We start from the raw sequence: 19239 nt of genomic DNA, 5'->3' as shown, positions 1-19239 counted from the left end.
CCTGGTGCCCTTCCTTCCCCATTCTGATTGTAAAGGTCATTTGTGTCTGGGAGTGACTGCTGGCTTTCTGAGTAGTGACTGTCTAGAGTGGGGTGGGGCATGATGGGATGGGCATGGTCAGGGCTCCTTTAACCTTGTGGCATACTGCCTCTTTGTCCCTGCAGTGAGATGGGCAGTGCCTTTTATTTAATCTATCTCTATAGATATATAGATAGAGATACCGAGGTTGGTCCAGGGCATTGATCTCAGGTTATCTGGCTTGCCTGTAAGAGCCCCTATCTTAAGCAGTTGGATTTTGGGTGATTTGATAGGCAGGCAACAAGTGTAAATCAGGTATTCTCAGACTGAAGTCTTTGACAGTGTTTGCTTACACTGCGTATGTGAGTAGTAAGAGTCGTGCTGGCTATTTTTATGTCAACTTGATACAAGATAGAGTCATCAGAAAGGAGGAGACCTTATCTGAGGAAATGCCCCCATAAGCTCCGGCTGTAGGGCATTTTCTTAATTAATAATATGGAGGGGAGAGACCAGGCCATTGTGGGTGGAGCCATCTCAGGCTGGAGGTCCTGAGTTCTATAAGAAAGTAGGGTTGAGCAAGCCAGTAAGCAGCACCCCTCCATGGCCTCTGTGTCAGCTCCCACCTCCAGGTTCCTGCCCTGTGTGACAGACCGTGACCTGGAAATGTGAGCTGAAATCAGCCATTTCCTTGCCAGCTTGCTCTTGGTCATGGTGTTTCATCACATTGATAGTAGTCTTAACTAAGACAAGTGGCTTTCTGATTATCTGTTTTACCCCACCCCATCCAGGCTAGGGCCTGATGTACAGTAGGGAGGATGCACAGTAGGGAGTGCTCTTCCAAGCCTGGCATGAAAAGCTGTCTACCACCACACCCCTCTGGTTAGTTATGAGTGACCTTAAAACAGATGCAGATAGAGAGAGTAAGTGCACACACACACACACACACGCGCGCGCGTGTGTGTGTGTGTGTGTGTGTGAATATAAACATCCTTTTTGAGATAGGGTCTTCTTGTATAGTGTACGCCCCTGAAGCTTGAATGGAATTTAAAGCATGCTTTAAAACCATAATTTTGGGGTTGTAGCTCAGCCAGTAGGATGATTGTCCAGCACACACAGGGCCATGAGTTTGATTCCCAGCCACAGAGCAGGCATGGCAATGCACACCTATGACCCTGCCACCTGGCAGGCCGAGTAGAAGACCTGAGTTCAGAGTCACTCCCAGCGGTAGCTTGCATGGGAAATGATCCAGTTGGCTCATTCATTTGAATGCTGGTCCCTGGTTGGTGGAACTGCTTGAGATTTGGAGTAGCCTGTCACTGAGAGTGGGCTCTGAAGTTTCAGAAACCCAAACCATTCCCAGTTGATTCACAGACCTGTGATTGTGTCTCAGGATGTGAGTTCTCAGCTGTTGTTCCAGCACCCCAGAAACTGAACCTTGGTCCTCCAAAAGAACAGCTTTTTATTGCTGAGCCATCTTTTCAGCCCCGAGTGCTTTTTGCCTGGAGCCCTGCTGGGTTATTATATTCTCTTGTTTAAACATTGTAAAAATAAGTAAATAGAAAAAAATAGGAAGACACCCTTGTCCTCCCTGTGAAGATACTAATCCAGCTCTGTGCTGCTTTGACATGCAGATGTTAATCCAGCTGTGTGCTGCTTTGGCATGGCTTCTGGTTTATGATCTGGCAGGCCTCTTCTGTGTGAGGTGCCAGCACCGCAGGGTTAGTGTACCCAAGACTGAGACCCTCCTGCGTGGAATAAGTTGTAAAACTCATCATTCATAGCTGGGTGAGTCGTTGCACGCCTGTAATCCTGGGAGGCAGAGGCTGGTGGATCTCTGTGGGTTCGAGGCCAGCCTGCTCTACAGAGCAAGTTCCAGGACAATGGGGCTATGCAGAGAGAACTCTCTAAAAGAAAAAAAATACATCATTATTTGAACCTAGTAAATATTCCTTTCCCACAGACTTAGGTCACATACTCCAGGTCTTCAAAGTGCAGCCGCCTGACTCTTAAGTTAGCTAGTCTGTAACCGGAATTCTCCTCCTGGTTCTTCATCTGTGTCTCCAGAGCTGAAGCCGTGAGACCCCCAACACTGGGCAGCACCTCATGAGCATCTCCTGTCAGCATTGGCTGAGCTGCAAACACCAGGGATGAATAGACAGCCAAATGCCTGTCCTGTGCTGGAAAAGAGCAGACTCTCGGCTCCACCGTGTTTACAGGAGAGCAAGGGGTAGATGATGCTGAGGTCCCACAGGGACACGTGGCACTGCAGTGGACACTACACAGTTGTTTTACTCCCTGCACTTTGTAGGAGGATGCATGCCTCCTGTGAGTTCCTGCCATTCTCCAGATTTAATACCCATTCTAGGATCTTGTCATTTGAGATCTCAAAGACTGAGGCAGGAGGATCTGAGTCAGGCCAGTCTGAGATCCATGATGAGACCCTATCTGAAAAAAACAAAACCAAACAAACAAAAACAATTAAAAAAAAAAAAAAAACGCAACCCAAAGAATATATTCTAGGTCAGAGCAAAGCTTACCATGGGTGTAGCCACACACAGGCACCAGCCAGCGTCTCGCTGAAACCACCACTCAACAGGCACAGGTGCAACTCCAGCCTCCCTGGGATGGAACGACGCTGTGCTCCTCACGTGTCTCTCAGCGAGTCCCTCCTAACCATGTCTTAGCTGCCTGTCCCCCACACAGGCTGAGCCCTGAGGTTTCTTTTCTGTCCTTGTCCTACTCCACAGTGACTTATTGGTCCCAGAGCACTTTACTAGAGCCCATGTCTACTTCCCCCTTTTCTGTGTGAGAAGGAATCTGTCATTCCTTCACCAGCACGGGTCAGGGCACTGTAAGCACTGTGAGGACTCAAGGAAGTCCTTCCATGAGGCTGCGTGTTCTCTGAGCTGTGCCCCCTCCCCCCATGCTCCTTGCCACTGGCGGTGCTCCCCTGTGCTCCTTGCTACAGTGTAGGGCTGCTTGCCCTCTGAATCATCTGCCTTCTGCCAGAGAGCTGTCTTTGTATGTCCCTCTGCCCCTGCAGTTGCCAGCGCTGCACCTGTAAGCAATCAGGAAATGTTTCATAAATTGTTGAGAACAGTTTCCACCCTTGACCTGCTGAATGCGTCAAGTGGATTCATCTGGAACAGTCCAGAAGGCTGCATCAGTTTCACCCTGCAGCCTGACCTTGGGCCCTGTGTTGAAGGCCACACCCCAGGTGGCTAACCTCTGTCTCACCAGCCAGAGCTGCTAGAATATCATGAGTTCTTTGGCGAGTTACTCTTTATGAAGTTACAACATACAAAGATCAGCAACTGAGTGCAAGGCGAACCAATGCAAGAGCCTTGTCACTGTCTGTGGTTATATTTAAATTCTTTCTAAACATCACATGTCTGCTTCAGCCCAACATCCTCTCACCCGTGTCTGCTTCAGCCCAACATCCTCTCACCCGTGTCTACTTCAGCCCAACATCCTCTCACCCGTGTCTGCTTCAGCCCAACATCCTCTCACCCGTGTCTGCTTCAGCCAAACATCCTCTCACCCGTGTCTGCTTCAGCCAAACATCCTCTCACCCGTGTCTGCTTCAGCCCAACATCCTCTCACCCGTGTCTGCTTCAGCACAACATCCTCTCACCCGTGTCTGCTTCAGCACAACATCACATGACATAACTGAGTCTCCAAAGTACCTAGGAATTTCCACTTCAGGCACCCCTGAGGATGTCAGTCACTTCATCATGGGGGCAATACATGTGGACAGTCCCCAACAGGCTGTAATGCACAGCATCAGTCTTGATGTCACTGTCCAGGAATCACAAAACTTGGGGCAGCCTGGTTTCTGCCTGACAGTGGTGACTACCGATGAGGAGGGTCTGGGCAGCCCTGAGGAAGCGTGTGTGCAGGACCTTAGACAGCACTGTTGTGTGACTTCAATCAAAGTCTTGATGCAGGACAAGGTCATCTCACTGTTTGAGGAAACGGACATCTAGATCCGACAAGTTGCCCGTGATGGCAACTTCCCCATAGGCAGCTTCTTACAGCTTGTATGGGCTCGGAGCGAGCGCCACCCCTGCTGCCAGTGGCCGCAGGGCCATTGCTTTGCCAGCTCTGCCTGTGGGCAGGAGGGGCTTGCGTCGGTAACTGCTTTTAAACATTCCTCTAACAGCTGCCCTGGGTCTGCCCAGTGCTGACCCTGTGACTGCATGAAGCACTCAGGCCCTCAGTGCTGACTCCCAGCCGAGGCTGGAGGGCTTCACAAGGAGATTGTTAGCTTTCAGATTCTGTGAGTTTGCATCCAGGAGGGGGGGGGGGTACAGTGTGAGAAGGGCAAGGGCGGTGGCCACAACCTCTTCCAGACTGGAACTTGGCTTCTTGGCATGTGGGAAATGGGATGCTAGAGGAAATGGATATGATCATCTCTGTGTCATGAACCAACACGTGAGTCAGAAGTAGCTTATGGCAGAAAAATCACACATTTGTTGTTGTTGGGGGGTTATTTTTCTTCTTTTTCTCCTCCTCCTCCTCCTCCTCCTCCTCTTCCTCCTCCCCCATGAATTGTGTAAAATTGACATTTTCCTTGAGAGCAGGTGAAGAACCAGGACAAGTGCTCAGGTCCTGTGCCAGGTCAGTGAGCCCGGTGTCTCCCCTTTAGCCATCTCGGGAGGAGGCAGCAGCTTGAGTCAGACACAAGTGAGACTCCATCGTCCATGCCATGCAGCTGTCTGCAGACTGTCCTTCCTGAAGCGTCATCTTTGAGCTCGGGGCACTGCTGCCTCTCCAGTTCTTCAGAACTTGAGTCTGGGGGGGAGTGACTGTCCCAGGCTGCAGGCGTGTTTTCTCAACCTTCCATGTCTAAATCTTCCTGTGACTTCTCGGTGTAAATCATTGTTATTTCTCTCCACAATGTGAAGGTCTGGGGGCCTTAGGGACTTGGGGTGCGGTTGAACCTTCTGTGCACTCTGTCCCTGGAAAGAAAGCTCAGCAAGGCAGTAGCTTGGCCTTGGTGCTGCAGCCCCTCAGCGGTGCTAGCTTTCCAGCCTCAGTGTGTCCTGTGCCTCGTGGTAGAGATGCCGTCTGGGCAGCTGTCTGTCGAGGGAGGGCTGTGTCTGCCTGCCTGCCGGCCGGCAGCCACACTGATGGGCTCCCCCCTTCACAGGCTCCCTCCCGTGGAGCTGCTCTCTGGCCACTGTGCTTGCACCTGCCAGACTGGCATTGCTGTGTTGCTGAATACGCACACCAACAGGCCGAGAGACGTGGTGCTGATTATCCACTGTATAGGGGTGGCTGTGGGACACTGTGGAAGGCTTTATTATATGCCATTTCTTGGTGTGTTGTGACCTGCCAGTTCACTGCTTACTGAAACGGCTTCTGTCGATGCCTTTAGCACCTAAACTCTGAAGTGTGAGGGTCTCCAAAGGCTGGGGGATGGTCTGGTAATTCAGGGGGAGAGCACCAGGTGCAGAACAATGACTTGTAAATTGTGTCCTGAGCTGCCAGCCACATGAGTGCTGCGTGGCCTCATTACCACATGAAGTGCCACAGAAGGGCCCTTTCTTTCTCTCTCTGTGCCTGTGTTCTCTAGTCTCATTGGAAGGAGCAGGGAGGAGGGCTGCTCTGCTCTTCCCCCCCCCCCCCCCCCCCCCCCCCCCCAGTTAACAATGAAGCACAGAGGGCTGGCCGAGGAACCTCACAGTGTGCCCCGGGGCTGTGACTCACCCAGAGTGTGCCCAGCAGATGATGTGTCCCCTCCCCCACTCCTCCAGAGATGAGCAGCAGGCAGCCTGTCCTTTGTGCACCCTCACCTCATCCAGCTTCTGCTACACTGCGCTCACTGCCTCGTCCCAGCAGCAGACAAGCTCTGACAGTGCTTTTTACCATATATGGCCATCAGTGCTCAGTGGCTGACAGCTGGCCAGGATAATTTCCTTCCTCTGCTTTGATTGGCTGCACAGCTGCTTGGAAAATGGTGGGATCTGGAAGTGTGTGGTGAGAAGCCACCATGTCAAGTGCAGAGGATGTTTAACTCTTTCCTGGGCTTCTGGAGTCAAGAGAGTCCCTGCTGGGCATGCCAGGCCACCCCTACTCAGGCCAAGAAAGGGTTCTGAGCACATGCTGGTTGTTCTTAAAAAGTCCACCCAGTTTGGATTGAACATGTTTTTGCAATGTCATCTACACATGTGGCAAGCTGCTCTTGCCAACATGAAGGTCTCTGTTGGTTGGGTGTAGAGTCCAGGGAAGGCTGAGCTGGGAGGCCAGGGATGAGGCTCGTCCGTCGGCTGGTTCATCTGGCTGAGCTCTGTCCTGCATGAGGGACACAGGCCACAGAGCTGGGTCTGTACTCTCCTCCTCTAGCTTGTTCACAAGACAGAGACTGTCCTGCTGTGGTCCCAAGGCAGGACTGTCCTGTTCCTCATTCCCACTCTGGAGTACCAGAGGCTGCGCCTCCCCCTGCTCACTAGAATGGACTAGACAAGCCTCCGTTCTCCTTAATGATGGGGGCGCTCCCTCTATCCCCCACTTAGACCTGTACTTCTCATGCTTGTGACTGTTCAGCTGAGACCTTGGTTCTGACGCTGTTCTTCTGTGTTGTGTCATAGACAAAGGGAAGAAAAGGGAAGTTGGTAAACCCAGCTCTGGGGATGCCTCTGATGGGAAGGGTACCTGTGTGTCCACACTTCAGGCTGGTTTCTCCCAAGGCTATACCTCCCTTCAGCCTGAGATGCTGGCTCACCTCAGAGTAGGTCAGCCTCAGTCTGTGTTTTACTCCAGAACACCCCTGCCCCCAGGCTGCTGCCTCTGTTCCCTTCCAGCAGAGCTCCCTCCATGGGTTTCATCAGCAAGTCACACATGGTGTGCGCCTCCATAGCTGAGGCCACCCCTGCCATCTGCAGTCACCACGGCTCCTCCCTGTGGAGCAGCTGAGGCTCACAGATCTCCACAGAACATGTACTCACATAAATAGCCCTGTCATAGGGAAAGGAAGCTGGAGAAAAAGAAGTGGCTTCAATGGTGCCCTTTCCTGACTCCTTTGAACCTGCGCATGTGAATGGAGCCCTTATGCTTGGCTGGAACTTTCCTCTGCTTCCGAGCACATGTTTGATTCCATCCTCCAAGCTGGAGAGCACGAGTCCTCAGTTTATTCCCCCAAAGCCAGAAATGAACTGTTACTGACATGCAGGCACATCAATGGGCCTGCTCCTCATTCTTTCCCTTAAAAAGCAAACATCTGGAAATGCTGGGCTGCCCGTCCCTCTCCCAAGAGTCCTGAGCCCTGGTGCTCTGGACCCTCACAGGTGCCTGGCCATGCCCAGTGTGGAACACAGGCACAGGAACAGCTGAGGAGCTGGAAAAAGACAGGAAAGTGAGGCAGCTGCCCAGGTCCATAGAAGATGGGAGGAAGGGGGGGGCTGTTTCACCGTGAACTTTGGGATAGAAGCTAGGATGAGCTGTGCGGCTATCTCAGCATCTTGAGAGAGCATCTGAGACTGGGGACCTGTGCTGCTTGTCATTGGAGTCCTTTGCTAGCATTGGACAAGGACTTAGGAGAGCGTTAACATGCTACATGGTTCTGGGCTGGAAGGGACCCGTCTTTGCTCATTGGTCCATCCTAGCACCAGTTCCACTGTGCCTGACTGACTGATGAGAGAGCGCACAGTGTGTGAGGAATGAAATGCTCTTACTCTGTATGATCTTGTATAAGCCACAGAGCACACAATACAGGACTTGGGGCTTGAGGGTCTGTGAGAGTGAGAACGCCCCTGTCCCTCTTCACAGGGTGGAACTCCTCTGTGGTAGTGTCTGAGGAATCTCCTGTGTTGTATACACTGTATACATTGACAGTTTGATTGTAGCGTGGCCTTAGTGCCAAGAGGGAAGTGTGAGGCAGAGGCAACACAGGCTTAGACACAGAGGAAGCCACTATGGTTTTCTCTCGGAAGTGATGGGGAATCCATTGTAGCTAGAGACTTAGGCTGCGTTTTAAGTTCTTGAAGAGGAATGCCTTTACATAGTCAGCTCAGTTAGGACGCTCCGTTTTTAGAGCCATTAGATAAGGCTTTATGATTGCTGACGTTTCCGTTCTGTTTTTACTTTTCCCTGTCTTCCACCCTCCCAAGCCCACGACAGGGACAGGAAATGCTCTCTAATTGACTTGGCTTTGTTAAGAGGCAGGCGAGCACTCACTCTCTCCAAAGGCCCTGCTGAGTCTTGGTTTGAAATTTAAAGGTCTTACCCCAGACCCAAAGCGCATGGCAGTGCTGGCCTCAGCTTTACTGCTCTGCTGGGGGTTGCTGGCTAGGGTAGGCTCAGAGCAGTCACCGTAAGCTCGGGCCAGCCACGTGGAAACTGTGCCCTTACACCTCTGCCTTGTGCCAGCTGTCTGCACGCCTCCGAGGCTGAATTTTCCCTTGGGTTCATGTTGCTTGGCTCAGAGCAGGCCACTCGATCTGTCAGGTACTCATGCGCGTGTGCCAGGGTCCCGACCCATTTTACCACTGTCCCATGAGTTCATGAACTAGGGCCTGGAACAGCCTCTAGAATCTTGTTGATGGTTTGACAGTTACCGCGCTAACTCCCGGTAATTTCAGCCACTTGGGGTTGTGGCTGGTCAGGCACGGTGTACCGTGTGAGTGAATTAAAACCTTATTGAAGGCTCAAAACACAAACGGCTGTAGTTTCCATCCTAGAAAAGGATGGATGCTGAGTGACACAGTACCAGAATCCAGACCAGTCAGCTACGCACCCCCCAGCTCTGTGACCTCTCTATGACCTCCATGGCATGCACACCCACCACGTGCATGCACACCTTAGACATGACTAATAAATAGAATTTTATACTCTGACTAGATGGTGCGGTTGAGGTGACTTACCCTTAATGAAGCAGCATTAATAAAATGAAATTATTCTATATAAAAATCGGAAAATTGGAGAGAAGTCCTTAAAATGTCACTTTTTAGGATACTGGGAAAACGGCTTTAAATGGCTCGCTGTTACTTACACATGCTGCTGAGGCAGGCTGCAGCATCACAGGGTATGGAGCAGACCCTCAGAGTAGACACGGCCCTCATTGCCCATGGAATGGCAAGTGAATATGTGTCTTGGGGTGCATGGAAACTGTGTGCCCCAAGGTCCCTGTGTCCTACCCGGTGATGTCTGCTTGTCCTTACTCATTAGTCCACTGTCATAGTAACCAGAGTGCAGCAGGATGCGCTGTTTTGTTTGTTTACCAGTTGCAGTGGGTACCAAGTGCACACACATGTGGAGGGTGGAAGGAAATTTGCTGCAGGGGTTGCTGGGATTGAACTCAGGTTCCCTGGCCTGGCATCAGGCACCTCTCACCTCCGAGCCGTCTTGCTGGGTCTCATCATCACATCTTAATAGCATATACTCTGGTAAAAAGTCTGATTGTTAATTTGACTTTGTTATGGGTGAGATGGTACCTTGAGGCTATAAACCATGAGAACAGGAGAGCTGCCATCCCGTCTGCATGCACTTAGAACACCATCCCTCCCTCTGCCCATGCCTTCCCCACTGTGTGTAATCAGTGCCTTTGTGCAGTGCTGTGGTGTGACGCTGCTGTGTGTGTTGGATGGATTTATGGTGACATCACAGCCGGAGGAAGCAGCTGCTCGCAGAGTATCCGGTGTTATTAACGCCATGTTTCTGATGGCCGGCTGCCAGGGATCGCAGGTTACTGTTGCGCTCATTGCACAGTCCGTGCCCTAGTGGGAAATGTTTTCTCTATCCAAGCCTAGCACTGATGGCCAGTGACATTTCAGATCGCCACCTCTTGGGTACTGTGCCTCCATTTATTTCTGAATAATTAAGTTTCCATATGATCAGTGGTCTTGTCCACACCTGAGAAAGCACTAGTTATTATCATTACTTGTTGTGGTTTGTTTTATATCTGTTGACTTGCTTAGAACTTGCTATACAGACCAGGCCAGCCTTGAACTCACAGATAGACACTTACCTCTGCCTCCAAGGTGCTGGGATTAAAAGTGCCAAGCGCCTTGCTTATTGTTGTTTTGGGTTTCAGTCGAACGGAAGTGTGCAAGCTGTCCCTCAGCATTAGGCAGGATCCTGGGAGTACAGCCTGGTCCTCTGCTGCTGCAGGCTGCTGCACCTCAGGTGGGAATGGCAGACATTCTGCTTATTCTCAGAGGTCTCACACACTTAAAGGCTACGTGTGGACACCTACCTGTTAGCTTGTAGCTGGTGCTGTTTAAGCTGGGGTGACTAGAGAAACTTCTCGTGTGTAGTTAAACTACTTTGCTAGGCTTGGCACTCCAGGGTCAATTCCAACTTGTCTGGCTTTCCTCGGCAGCCCCACGTAGCCCAGACCAATGCTACCTGTTGTTCCAGGGAGTTCAAGTTCAGTACTGTGTTTTCTGTCACAGTGCCAAGTGGGGCTTGCTGGGGTGAGGCGTGAGATACAGAAGCCTGGGACAAGACAATAAAGCAGAAAAACTTCCGGTGGAGAAAAAAATATCAGTGGTGACCAGTGAGGTGACTCAGTGGATGGGGGCTTGCCACCAGCCTAGCAGCCAGGTTCTGTCTGGCAGAGTAGTGATCCAGGAGGTCACGGTGTGGTTCAACATAACAAGTAGCTGGTGGTGACTTAGACTTCAGGAGTCTGACCCTGAGTTGATTGTTAAAGGTATATTCAAGCATAAGTTAGTGAAATCGTCTCTGGGGACAGTTAACTCAATCCTGTGTACACAGTAAAGATGAGGACCTGACTATCTCCAAACTGTAAATTGTATGTAACATCTTCCACGACGGTGAGTTCTATAGGTTGACCATATGTGACACCTTCCATGTAGGACCTTCTAGATCCTATAGATGCACAAGCTCATGATAATGGTCAAGAGGAAGACAGGGCAAAGGTCAGCAGGTTAACCACATCAGCGCCTAGCCTTCTGCGAGGGTCCTTTGAAGGAACAGGCTGGTGTGTTTAACATTCCTGACACACACTGGCCCTTGGTTGTCACATCTAATGGTAAAGAATAAGTCATTGGCGGCACTCTGTTACAGATGGAAAACTGGGTAATGTTCAACAGCTTGAGGAGGGTGGCCGAGAGCCCGCAGATGGGAAATGGCCTGGACAGTTGTGGTTATAAATGGCCTGAACACCGTTGTGCTTTGCTAGAATCTTTCAGGATGTGGTGTCAACCGGTGTGCCCTGTTTTCTTTCTTTCTTTCTTTCTTTCTTTCTTTCTTTCTTTCTTTCTTTCTTTCTTTCTTTCTTTCTTTCTTTCTTTCCTTCCTTCCTTCCTTCCTTCCTTCTCTTTCTCTCTCTCTCTCTCTCTCTCTCTTGTTCGTTCGTTCGTTCGTTCGTTCGTTGTTTGTTTGCAGTGCTGGGGACTAAGCCCAAGGCCTTGTGTGTGCTAGGTAAGCAGTCTACCTCTGAGCCAGGTCCTCAGCCCTGTATTTAGTGACTTTTGCCCAGAAAGGGTCGTCTCTGAAGAAACCTAGACCAAAGGCACAGGGTAGGAGAATCTTTAAGCCTCAGCATAATTGCTTCTCAGCAGAAACCCTTGCCTGCCTATGCTGTGACAACACACTGCCACTGTCACTTGCTCCTTGACTCTACAGTACAGGGTCACACCTTATATATCCAGCCCTATGTCTCATCAACAGAAATTCACAACTGTCCTGTACCAGTGAGTTAGTGGTGGGGTAATGTGAATACTCCACTAGAAGAACTGACAGTGATGGTTTTATTGAGCCCTCATTATGTCCAAGGTGCCATTAGTCATCTCTCTATATACTTATCCTGGTCACCATAATGGGATAATGGGACCTTTTTAAAAAAAAAAAAAAAAAAGATTATTTATTATGTGTAAGTACATTGTAGCCATCTTCAGACACTCCAGAAGAGGACTTCAGATCTCATTACGAATTGTTGTGAGGCACCATGTGGTTGCTAGGAATTGAACTCAGGACCTCTGGAAGAGCAGTTGGTGCTCTTAACTGCTGAGCCATCTCTCCAGCCCAATAATGTGAACTTTTGATTTCCCTAAACATGTTCTCTTGTTGGAGCTTACCATAAACCTGGGAGATGGGTCTCGCTGCCCCCTCTCCTGCAGGTGATGAACTGTGCTGAGCTATTGGCTTCCCGTGGGCTAACCTCTAAGCAGTGGGGCCTGGATTCAAGCCCATGTCTCTGGTGCTGAGCATGTGGGCTTGTCAGGTTAGCACACCCCTCTCTCTCTGAAGAGCCCCATGGTTGGTTGTGTCAGACTTCAAGCAGCATTTACTTATCTTGAAAAATTGCCAAGAAGCCCGCCCCGATGTGGAAAATGATGGATGCAGTCAGAGAGCAGCACCGGTGTGTGGATTTGTCTGTCACACAGGGCAGGGAGTCTCCTTCGTGCCTGCTCCTGGAGCCAACCACCGCCACCCCTACCAGTGAAAGGAAAGAGCTTCTGTGTGCTTGTTGGTGGCACAGTAGTTGTCTTAGTTGGTCCCAGATTGGTAGGTTGACGTGTTAGATTCAAACAGGTAACATGGGCGCCTTGTAGTGACTTAGAGTAACAGTAAACATTTTCCTCTTACTGGGATGTGGAACTGGGTGGTAAGGTCCAACCTGACGAGGCATTCCAGCCTCGCCCTCAAGCCTCTGCACGGCAGCTGTGGCTTTCCCTTTATTTCCAACACCACTGGCATGCATGTATGCTCCAATAGCTTGTTCCTTAACTAAAGGTGAGAAGGGGCTGGAGAAGGGGCCTGGCAGTCGAGAGCTCAGACTGACCTTACAGAGAAGACCTGAGTTCAGGTTGCAACTCACAGCTGCCGATAGCTCCAGCTCTGAGAGGATCCTGTGCCTCTGGCCTCCAGGTCCTCTGTACACACAGACCCCAGAATTTAAAATAAAATAAATTTCCAAAAAGGGAATTATATTTTACATTTTGAGTAATACCAAGGGTCCCCTTGTAGAACTTGTCTACAACAATGTTGCTGCTATAGAATTGTACTTGGGTAAAAAGACTCACGAGTTCTCTTTGCAATGTTTTTAATGCAGACTAAATATTTTGGTTCTGGAGTTTAGGTCTTTGTAACTGATGGAGTGCCGTTAGTAGTGACTATTTTGGAGGTGAAAATGACTGTGATCACCTACAGCAGCAAGAGGTTGGGGTAGCAGTGACTGACAGGTGCTGATGCGGTGATGTCACACTGTGTTACATGATCCATTTGTCTCTTCTTTCAGACGGGACGAATTGACAAATCCTACCCTACAGTGTGTGGCCACACAGGACCAGTGCTGGACATAGACTGGTGTCCACATAATGACCAGGTCATTGCCAGCGGCTCAGAGGACTGCACTGTTATGGTAAGTCCCCAGGGTGAGGCATGACACAAACCACGGGACCCACGTCCTGCTCTCAGCTCCTGTGCGCACGCACGCGCGTACACACACACACACACGCACACACACACACGCACGTCTCAGCTCTGTGTGCACACACGCACACACACGTGTAGGAGTCCCAGCAGTGTTGGCGTCATTGAATTATACCATACGGTGGATTATACCATATGGCTTTGTGAGAGGTGAGCTGTTTACAAGCCCCTGCGCCAGCGAGTTGTGCTATTTCTTTTCTGAGAGAGGGGCTGCTCACCAACACTTGATAGCTATAGGGAAGATTTGGGTGCAAGTAAGATGATTTTCTAATAACTTTATTAATGATATTTGACTGTGCAACTCCTACCAAAAAAAGGTGGAAAAAGACTGTTGTCATCCACTGTGCAGCAAGATACCACACACAGCAAGTGTTGTCATTCACTGCAGATAATGAGATAAGGTGGGATCGGGGAGTGGGGGAGGAGCAAGGACTAGTCCTGAGCCCATGCCGGAAGGTGTTTTCTTCTGCTGCTGGAGAAGAGCCTTTATTTTCCACGTGTGGGTGTTTTACTTACCTGGGTGCATTTATGTCTGTCGGCACACTGTGTAAACACGGGGCCTACACTGGCCAAAAGAGGACAGTGTACTTGGAGCTGGAGTGAGATGGTTGTGAGCCCCCATGTAGGTGCTGGGAATTGAACCCAGATCCTTTGTGAGAATAGCCAACTTTCCTAACCACTGAGCCATCTCTGCAGCACCAGCAAGTGTGTTTTGAAAGCTTTGTTGCTAGGTGGCCCATCCTGACACCCCTAGACTCTGCCGATCCCCCTGCTTCAGCCTCCAACTGCTGCCTCGGGGCGCCTTTCAGGACTGTGTCCCTGAGTGTGACTTTCCCTCTAAGCAAGATTGGTGACCTGGATCAGTTCTCAGTGTGTGCTGGTTGGTTGGGTGTTGTCTCAGGGTTTTACTGCTGTGAGCAGACACCATGACCAAGGCAAATCTTATAAAGGACAACATTTAATTACAACTGGCTTACAGGTTCAGAGGTTCAGTCCAGTATCATCAAGGTGGGAACATGGCAGCATCCAGGCAGGCATGGTGCAGGTAGAGCTGAGAGTTCTGCTACAGGTCCTTCGTTCCCGTAGCGACAGGAACGACACGGACACCAAGTCGGGTTCACGCAACAGCTTCATTACTTGTTCTTCCAACTTTTCTTAAAAAACTCCCCTTACAACTGCTTCTCTTACTACAACTAGCTTCTACTTAGGGCAAGGGCTAAAACACTATATCGTGCTGACTGACCTCCTTCTAGCTCTACCCCACCTCATCCAATCAGAATTCACACACGCTCCAGACATGAGCTCAGGTCGGTCACCGATAGGCTGACAGGTGCGGATCACGAGGAACAGTCCAGCCTGGCAGGCAGCCCACGCATGTAGCCTTGCTGCGAATGCGCGGGCAATGCAGTAAACATCTTGACCCTTGCAGCCGCATCTGCTTCCCGCAGAGTTCTACATCTTCATCTGAAGGATGCTAGAAGACTGACTTCCAGGCAGCTAGGACAAGAGTCTTAAAGCCCACACCCATAGTGCCAGGACTTCTCCAACAAGGCCACACCTCCTAATAGTGCCACTCCCTGGGCCAAGCATACACAAATCATCACAAACGTTAACTTGACCCAAGCTAGAGGCATTTAGGAAGAGCATCAATTGAGAAAATGCTCCCAGCAGATTGGCCTTGTGGGCGTTGTCTTAAGTAATGATTGACAGAGAGCCCAGATCACTATGGGCAGTCACACTCTTGGGAATGTGGTCCTGGGTTCCATAAGAAAGCGGGCTGAACATTAGGAGCAAGCATGGCCTCTGCATCAGCTCCCGCCTCCAGGCTCCTGCCCTGACTCCCCTCAGTGATGGGCCGTGCTGAGGAAGCACTTGCTGCCACAGATTGCTTCTGGTTATGGTGTTTATCACAGATGTAGAAGCCCTAAGGCACACACTTACCAATACATTAACGAGGTTAGACAGAGGCATGGGGGCCACTGCTGCCCTGAAATAGTGAAGATTAACCCCATGAGTCAGTCTCACCTCGGGGAGCCTGGAGAAGCACACTTCTCTCCTTGTCTTTCCTGGTGTCTTCTTTTGTTGTTTTGTTTGTTTTTTAGACTCTGTCTGTTGTCTGTAGACCAAAACACTGCTTACGATGCTTTATTAGTGGAATAGTTTACATAGACAAATTAGTTCCTGGACTGTAGTATTTAAACATTTTCCTCGTGGGCTTTTGGCAGCTGAAAGCATATTGAATATGCTTCCAGTAAAGGAGTCCTTCTGTGTGTGTGCTTTCTGTGTGTGTGCCTTCTGTGTGTGTGCCTTCTGTGTGTGTGCCTTCTGTGTGTGTGCTTGCTAGATTAGTGACTAATGAATGGATATGCTTGCTACTTACTGGAAAGGAGCACAGGTTAGACCTGCTGCCAGGGCCTGCAGCTGAGAGTCCCAACTGCTGTGGAAGAGACGGGTTTGATGTGTTTCTTTGTTGCCAGCCTTGCTGACCTTTACCTTTCAAGACAACTTCCACAAAAACACTAGCAGTAGGTGGATGGAGGGGGCCAGGTGGCTTCTTACCCTACCTCCCACATTCCCTCCTTCACACCCTTCAGGTCACACGTGTCTCTTCCTGTAAGATGCTACTCACTCACGTGGGCCTCTCTAAACACCAGCTGGGCATTGCAGTTTAAAAACAGCACAGCAGCTTTTAAGTCTGTCTGTCCTGTCGCCGTTCTTCCAGGGCGGCTGATGTAGAGCGCTGGTTTTCTGACCCATGCTTTTCAGCAGTCTGCATTTTGCTGACAGTCCTTCTGGAGCAGGTCAGGGCCCTGGTCTGGATTTGGTGCAAATGTGCAGATCCTGAAGTTTATGTAGGTCCACAAGGCACTTGTGGTTCTGTCCTCTTGGGTCTGCACAGCTATTGAAGCGTTGTTCCTACACCTGGTGACTCAGTAAAGGAGCCCAGAGTGGCTCTCGTAGCTGCTGCTTTTCTGTTTTCTAAGTTGAGCCAAATTTTGCAGGGCACTGCACCATCTGTTCAGTTGCCTGGTATTCCAGATGGAATAGGACGGGGCAGTAAGCATCAGATTCTTCCATTTACCCTGTTTTTAAGGCACCTCTGCTAGCCTTTGAATTGGCTGTTTCCGTACCCCCCACCCCACCCCCACCCATCCCCAGTATTGTGGGGTGTTTATTGTAAGCTGCATCCCTGTTCTCAGAAATAGTGTCTCTGAACCTTTGTTATGTTTACAGACACCTTGGCCATAGCTTTGGCTCGCTCTTTGACTAGCTCATAACTTAATATTCTGTTTAATCTAAACTCTGTCATGTGGCTGGTCACCTCTGCTCAGCTCTCATGAATTTTCCTCCTTTGTGTCCAGGGATGAATCTTCAGTGCTTGGCTCTATCCCAGAATCCTTTCTGCTTATGGGATAGATACCCTTCTATTCAGCACTTTCCTATTGGCCATAGGGGTATTTATCTATTTATTTTTATTGGTCGGTGATGTAGCCATACACTACACAGGAGGTTCTCTCTACATCCCAGGTTCTTTAAATGGAAAGTGATGTTTGTGCATGCTGGTCTGAGTGCTAGGGGTGATTGTGACCACAGTGTGTCTGCCCGTCCTTGGTGTTCTGGACAAGATCTTGAACCATGGCTCTCAACCTTCCTAACGCTGTGACCCTTTAACACAGTTCCTCGTGCTGTGGTGACCCCTGACCATAACATTATTCTTGTTGCTACTTCATACTGAAATTTTGGTCCTGTTATGAATCGTAATGTAGTGGATATCTGGTCTGTGACCCTGAGGGGCTCAGTACCCACAGGCTGAGAACTGCTGATCTAGATCCGGGATGAAAGCATTCAAAGGTTGGTGTTCAGGTAGTGTTTGCAGTTTACGGCAGGAGCAAGCGGAACCTCCTGCAGGTAGATGTGAACATCTTGAGCTCTGTCGCTTCCCCTCCCACGTTACAAACAACAGACTCTGGGGGAATGCAGGCACCCACCAGTTGTCACCATTTGTCTGGGGTGGAGGCTCAACCTGAACGATATGTGTCCGAGTGTTCACCACATGCGTGCAGTGCCCACAGAGGCCAGCAGAGGGCATCAGATCCCCTGGGACTGGAGTCACAGGTGTTTATGTTATGATCTGTCACATGGGTGCTGGGGTCAGAACCCAGGCCTTCTGCAAGAGCAATAGTGATCTTAACTATGAAGCCATCTCTCCAGCCCCCTAATTTCAAGTCGCCTCCCTGATCCTGGAAAATTATCCCAAACTACCAGGTTTCTTTTTGTTGTTTTCTTGAGATTGGGTCTTGTATTACAGCCCAGACTGATCTCAAGCCCTCAATGTCCTGCCTCCATTCTCAGAGGGCTGAGGCTGTGTGTGTCCCACCATGCCCAGCTCCGAGGCTCTGTGACCTGGCCTTGTCTTCAGTGTTGGTCAGTTTGCTGCAGACTGCTGTTGTTATTTTGGGACACTCTTTGTAGTTCTGGCCTGGAAGGTCTATATAGACCAGGCTGACCTGGAACTTTCACAGACATCCTCCTGCCTCTGTCTCCCAGTGGGATTTGATTTGCACACCTGGCTTTTGCTCCTGGTCCTGTTGCTTCTTACATCTTAGTTACCTCGGAGAACTTGTACTTTTGTGTAGACCACACATTTAATGTGGCTTAGTCAAGTCTTACAGCCTTTGGACAAGGAACGTGGCCCTCTAGTGCTGGTGACCTCATTGTGGCCTGTGTGAAGGCAGTGGTGGCAGTGATGGTACAGTCTTCTGGTGTACTAGATATCCATCTGGCCTTCCCGGTGATAGCGTGCTTAGAAAGCACCCATCTTACGGTGTGGGCAGCGGGAAGATAGCCTGTGTGCTGTCAGCACCAGCTGAGCCCTGTTCTCAGTGTGAGACGCTAAGGCAGCCCGGTGGCTTCCTATGGAGACTTCTGTTTTACAAGCCACTCTCCTCACCCCATACATCAGTCTCTGCAGCTTCCCTTGCTTAGTCTCTGTCCTCGGAGACCAGCCTGAGCACTTGGGAAGGTGACCTGGTGAATGAATGGCAGGAGGTGTTTGCAGCTGAGTGCAGAGAATAGCTCTGACTGCTGTAGCCCACAGAGCAGGTGTGGGCCGTGCTTTGGGCTGGATGTCTTCTCCAGGGCCAGCACTCTTAGACTTTCTTCAGACCAGGCCTCTTGGTCTCTTTATGACAGCTGGGGCCCAGTTGCCATCTTCCCTTGGGCCTTTGCTCCTCTTAGCATCTTGTCGTTATTTTTTATTTGGAGTACATTATTTGTTCTGTCTGTGGGTTTTTTTGTTTTTTTGGTCTTTTTTTTTTTTTTTTTTTTTTGAGACAGGGTTTCTCTGTATAGCCCTGGCTGTCCTGGAACTCACTTTATAGACAAGGCTGGCCTCAAACTCAGAAATCCGCCTACCTCTGCCTCCCGAGTCTGTGTTTATTCTTATGTGTTTGTATGCTCACCTGAGTTTATGTGCACCATGGACCTGCAAAAGACCCAGAGACAAAATACAGCATTAGATCCTTTGGGACAGGAGTTAACAGTTGTGAGCTGATGTGTGGGTGCTGGGAATCGAACCTGGGTCCTCTGGCAACAAGTGCTCTTAACTGCTGAGCCATCTCCTTCAGTCCACCTCTTTCTCTGTGGGAGTGGGAGTATGCTTGTGCATGCCTGAGTGTATGCATGTGTGAGTATATGCATATGAGTGTTCACACTTAATCCCTGTGTGTTTGTTAGAAGTTTCCAGAAGATGGCTTGGTTTGACTTGTTGCTCTCACAGAGTATGTTGATGTTAAGAAACACGGGGCTTGCCTTGCTTTT

At 50.0% G+C, this 19239-nt stretch overlaps 1 protein-coding gene and 1 long non-coding RNA gene across 2 annotated transcripts in view; one reads left to right on the top strand and one right to left on the bottom strand.

Annotated features, from left to right (window-relative positions):
• Coro1c (coronin, actin binding protein 1C) overlaps positions 1–19239 on the top strand; it is a 66268-nt gene that overhangs the window by 29720 nt on the left and 17309 nt on the right. Inside the window, exon 3 of the mRNA NM_011779.3 lies at positions 13226–13348. Coding sequence (NP_035909.2) covers positions 13226–13348 — 123 coding nt within the window. The remainder of the gene's footprint in view (positions 1–13225; positions 13349–19239) is intronic.
• Positions 1458–5631, bottom strand: Gm42005. Its single transcript, XR_878693.3, has 2 exons — positions 2556–5631; positions 1458–2463 (listed from the first exon to the last, which is right to left on the bottom strand). It is a non-coding gene; the product is annotated as a predicted gene, 42005 (long non-coding RNA).

Source organism: Mus musculus, chromosome 5 (genome assembly GCF_000001635.26).
Source record: "Mus musculus strain C57BL/6J chromosome 5, GRCm38.p6 C57BL/6J".
Lineage (NCBI taxonomy): Eukaryota > Metazoa > Chordata > Mammalia > Rodentia > Muridae > Mus > Mus musculus.
The sequence above is the reverse complement of the archived record's forward strand: the minus strand, read 5'-3'. Positions and strand labels throughout refer to the sequence as shown.